Source organism: Olea europaea, chromosome 10, assembly GCF_002742605.1.
Source record: "Olea europaea var. sylvestris chromosome 10, O_europaea_v1, whole genome shotgun sequence".
Lineage (NCBI taxonomy): Eukaryota > Viridiplantae > Streptophyta > Magnoliopsida > Lamiales > Oleaceae > Olea > Olea europaea.
In genome coordinates this window covers 36,733,691-36,738,936 of record NC_036246.1, presented here as the reverse complement: position 1 = coordinate 36,738,936, position 5,246 = coordinate 36,733,691, and the positions used below count along the sequence as shown (strand labels likewise).

General features: G+C 35.2%; 1 protein-coding gene across 1 annotated transcript in view; it reads left to right on the top strand.

The window, feature by feature from the left end:
- Positions 1 to 2,728: 2,728 nt before the first annotated feature.
- LOC111400605 (probable polyamine oxidase 2) overlaps positions 2,729 to 5,246 on the top strand; it is a 4,111-nt gene continuing 1,593 nt past the window's right edge. Inside the window, exons 1-9 of the mRNA XM_023028009.1 lie at positions 2,729 to 3,063; positions 3,445 to 3,527; positions 3,606 to 3,694; positions 3,810 to 3,923; positions 4,137 to 4,224; positions 4,334 to 4,419; positions 4,508 to 4,610; positions 4,947 to 5,044; positions 5,149 to 5,245. Coding sequence (XP_022883777.1) covers positions 3,024 to 3,063; positions 3,445 to 3,527; positions 3,606 to 3,694; positions 3,810 to 3,923; positions 4,137 to 4,224; positions 4,334 to 4,419; positions 4,508 to 4,610; positions 4,947 to 5,044; positions 5,149 to 5,245 — 798 coding nt within the window. The 5' untranslated portion in view covers positions 2,729 to 3,023. The remainder of the gene's footprint in view (positions 3,064 to 3,444; positions 3,528 to 3,605; positions 3,695 to 3,809; positions 3,924 to 4,136; positions 4,225 to 4,333; positions 4,420 to 4,507; positions 4,611 to 4,946; positions 5,045 to 5,148; position 5,246) is intronic.

Here is a 5,246-nt window from a genome sequence, read left to right as displayed (position 1 = left end):
CGGAGGACCCCGACGTGGCAGGCACCTCGGCCAATGTCGAGGTGCCGAGTGTCCATTTTGGACACCATATTGAATACCACAATGTACCCCAAGTATAATTGTCTTGAAAATTACATGAACATAATCTCTACGTCTACGTACAGTTGACAGACACTCCAGTTTGAAATGACTTTTAAAAATGTTACTAAAAAAATAATCCGGCCCAAAACACCACTTGTCAAACAATTCCATTTCAAGTAGGACATTCTTTATAATAGAAATTCCCTTGGATAAAAACATCCAACCAACACAATCCTACTAGGAGTACACTACCTACTCCTATAAAAGCAGAACCTTGGGTCATTATTCAGGTACGTTTTTACATTGTTCTTCAACACATAGCCTCACGCATATATTTCCCTTTCCGACTTAAGCATCGGAGGGGCGACGAGAACACCCCTCGTTGCCTTTGTTTCAGGTATCGGAAGATCACGTTCGTGCTCCACATCCGTCATCAAGCTCGGGAAATCTACAGGTACGATTTTTTGGTAGCATCACCCCCCAAATCGATGCCATAATTTGACGGCATCTTTCAAGATACAATGATCAATTTACAAAATATCAACACTATTAATTTTGAGAATAATAAAACTAAAGGATATTTTCGTACTCTCATTTTATTAAGGTTGGATTTTGAGTGAGCTCATATTTAGGCTTTGTTTGAGATCCATTCTTTTAGAAAAATATATTTTTTAACATTATTTTAACCACACATTCTTCAATAAAATAATGTTAAACGCAAATTTAAAATTTTTCCTTATTTTTTAACCATACGTTTTTCATCAATACACTATTCAAAAATTCATTCTTCCAAAAAAGTGAGGCTCAAACAAGGGCTTATCAAATTCTTATTGAAGCAAATTAGTAAGCCCCCATTTGATTTTCATTTTTTAGCCACAAAAATGAAAAATATGACAGTTAATCCATCATATCAAACATTCATATTTGATTTTCTATCTTTTGTATGGGTCCCACAACGACTATATTTTTCATTCTCATTCTTACAAAAATGAATATCGAAAGGGAAGTGAAAATTGAAATATGCTCCCTGTCCCGGGTTGGGGACAAAGTTAAAAATAGGGGCGCCATTGGAGGTCTGCCGGCTTCTTGAAAAGGATAATGCTCTTGGTACATTGTGATGTCCAACATGGTATCTAAAATGGACACTCGGCGCCTTGGTATTGGCCGAGGTGCCGGCGGGCCCCGACGTGGCAGGCACCTCGGCCAATGTCGAGGTGCCGGATGTTTATTTTGGACACCATATTGAATACCACAATGTATCCCAAGTATGATTGTCTTGAAAATTACATGAACATAATCTCTACGTCTACGTACAGTTGACAGACACTCCAGTTTGAAATGACTTTTAAAAATGTTACTAAAAAAATAATCCGGCCCAAGCCCAACTTAAAAAGTGGTTCTTTAATTTATATTCGTATTAATTAAGGACACATGTTATGCACTCCAATAAACTTGAGATTATTATAGAAAATAAAAAAAATTAAACTGTACCTTCACGCGTGTTTGAATCCACTGACGTCACATCACATGTTTCAGGTTGAAAAAAATAAATAGTGGATAAAGTCTCTAATTTTATTGTCTCACTGTTTATTAAATATAATCCTGGGGACAATGTTTGGATTAAAAGGTCTAAACGGTCCCTACCTCAGGGCTTATTTGGTCAAATTTTATATAAATGAATGGATCGAGTTAGGGTAATATATTGATTGACATAGGAAACAATCGAGCGCACACACCTCGAAGGTCGAATTATACAATTTTTAATAAATGAAGGGGGCGTCATACGTTAGCCACTTTTGTGACTTATGGAATGTCAATCTCGTGGTCGGTGCCATCGCGACTTTATGCCACTCTTTTTCCTATGTTCTCTTGAAATTGCCAAAAATTAATATTTTATAAAATCTGAGTACGCCAATTTGAATGACAGATGGATTGATGATATATCTCCTTATTTTATAATTTAAATCAAACTGATAAACCACGTGGCTGTAAAATAATATTAGTAAAAGATATTAGGTTAATGCTTATTGTACAGAAAAAAAATTCCAAAATTCTTACAGATGTGTTTGAGATGGAGTGAATTAAAATATTACAAAAAATTACCCATTCATCCTGTATGTGTGTATTCTGTAAGAGTTCTGTACAATAATTTCTATAAGAGTAGTATTGCTCAAGATATTATTGAAATGTAAGTGTCTGAAAAGGATTTTTTGTTTGAAGCGATACAACCATAACGTGTAAAAAAAGTTGGACAACACAATTATCGTAGGTACTAGTCTTGATCTTGGAAGAAGACTATTAATTCATGAGCTAAGCCCGCGCCCTCACATGTCCGGTATGGATCCTCCATAAATAAAATAATTCCGACCCTCTATGTGTGCGTTGCGTCAACCTCGAGATCATTCATATTAGCACTGCAACATGGCTCTTAATTCATTGGCTCCCTTGCAATTTGTAATCCAGTTTTCGAGTCGGTCCAAATCTCAATAAAGGTCAATTCAAAACGTGCAAAAATGATAAGTGTGGTACGTACACAAGCACGTGGAGTGTTAAAAATGGTGTCGGTGCTTCACTGCTCATTCACTCCTAATTCTTTCTATTAAGAAATATAATAATGAAAATTTATATTTGTAAAATATCTAAACGGTTGGCCAACATATTCTATAAATATTTCAATTTCCCTCCAAATTATAAAAAAATAATTACACAGGATTTTATTTTCTTGAGCATCCCAAAGTTTAACTCTGATTCAATATTGGGAGTTATTCGAATCCTTCACTGGGATTTTTGTTTGCTGAATCTGCATATTTTTGCAAATTCAAATCATTTTCATCACTTGCCTTCTTATTTTTATCCTTCAATACGTGTTGTTAAGACTATTCAACTTATTTTCGGGATTAAGCTTACAATTTTTAATTACTTATTATTGCAATTATCTTGATCATCGTCTTCGAATTGGAACCATGGAGTCAAGGAACAAGAGTGATTACCAAATGCAAAGAGGTTTGTTTCAGGTTCTTTAATTAATTTTTTTCCTCAAAATTTTCATTCAAGTATTTAAATTTTTTTTTTTTTTTCATGTTTTGTGATGGTTTTTTAATTTTTTTTTTTTTTTTTTTTTTTACTTATTTCGTTTGTTCATGTTTTGAGATGGAATTAAGGGAACTGACATTATTTTGTGGTTAAATTTGTAGAATTTATACTTTATTTTACTGCTCAAGATTTATTTATTATTCTAGTTTAAAAAATATATAATTTCTCTCGATCCATTTGTTAATCCGCGAAGATGTTTGAAGATAATCTATGCACTAACATGAACAAAAAGATGTCTATATGCAGAATATTTAAGCGTTCCTTCAGTGAGTCTTTTTTTTTTTTATGCAGTATCCTCTCCATCAGTCATTGTCATCGGCAGTGGTTTTGCGGGCATTGCAGCTGCACGAGCTCTTCATGATGCTATGTTCCAGGTATGTTCTCTGCATATATCTGGAAGTACGACATGCTCGATTAAAAATATTGGTCTTGAGGATAATTTATTTTTGCAGGTAATTGTGTTGGAATCTCGGGATAGAATTGGTGGTCGAGTTCACACCGATTATTCATTTGGTTTTCCTGTTGACTTGGGTGCATCATGGTAAAAAAATTTATTATTATATTTTTTGGCTTGTCAAAAGATGTAAAATCTCCTTTGTGTGAAGTTTTACTCCTCTGGCTTCCTACTAGTTATTATCTTCATGTCGACGCTTCAGGTTACATGGAGTTTGCAAGGAGAATCCATTGGCACCTGTCATTGGGAGACTGGGACTACCCCTGTATCGTACTAGTGGGGACAACTCAGTTTTGTATGACCATGATTTAGAAAGGTTTGTATGTAATTCTTTTTACTTCTGATGTGTTAATTTGCTAAATCACTTCTGTTTTCATCTGTGGGCTATTCGGTTCAGAAGCTATACATTTCTGATCTTTGAGATGGTGGGATTTTCTCTCAAGTTATTGATCTAAAATTTTATTTTTATGTTTTCAATCAACTACATGTCACCTCTGGTTGGCGGCTAAAATCTTGTTTTTATTTTCAGCTACGCGTTGTATGATATGAATGGAAATCAAGTTCCTCAAGATCTGGTCTCAAAGACTGGTGAAACATTTGAGAGCATCTTGAAAGAGGCATGTACACTATTTTCTCAATCTCCCTCAATATTTAGTTCTTTCATCAATAGGAAAGAATTTTTCAGGCATGTTGTTACTGACATAACTTTAACTTCATTCACTGTAGACTGATCTAGTAAGACAGGAATTTAGTGGGGACACGTCTATACAACGTGCTATCTCGATTGTTTTCGAAAGAAGGCCAGATTTAAGGTATTATGAATGCTATAACACTTATCTTGTTACCGTTTTATTTCACAAGTTAAAATGAGTTTACTAAATAAGTAAATCTCTCATTCAGGTTGGAGGGGCTCGCTCATAAGGTGCTTCAATGGTACCTATGCAGAATGGAAGGATGGTTTGCTGCAGATGCTGATACCATCTCAGTTAAATGCTGGGATCAGGTTAATTCCTCTATCTCTTTAGCTGCATTTCCTTTCATTCTTACATTTCTTGTATCAATTTTTCTTTTTCTTTTTCTTTTTTTCCCAAGATTATGCTAGTAAAGAAATTACCTTTTTTTGCACTGCGTATGTTAGTTTTTTGTGGTTGTGATCTCATAGTTATTCTTCTCGTTCATGAATCACGTGTTCTCCTAGCCTAGAAAAATATCGACTCTGAATGCTAGCCTAGAAGTCACTTGAGCAAGTACTATTCTGCTAAATATTAATAGGGAGTCATGACGTGCTCGTAGTTTGCTCGAATGGTTATTCATGGTTGTTTTTTAAACTGATGCACAGGAAGTGCTGCTTCCCGGTGGGCATGGGTTTATGGTCAGGGGTTATCTTCCTGTTATTAATACACTGGCCAAAGGTCTTGATATTCGGTTGGGCCACAGGTTAGTTAATAGCAGTTACTCTAATGGAAACCCCTCTTTACTTTGGTACATAATTGACTGACTCACAAGCATTGCTTTTCTTGTTTTTCTCTGTGCACCCTTAGAGTTACGAAAGTAGGAAGACGTTATAATGGAGTGAAAGTAACGGTAGAAGATGGGAGAACCTTTATAGCAGATGCTGCCATTGTTACTGCACCTCTTG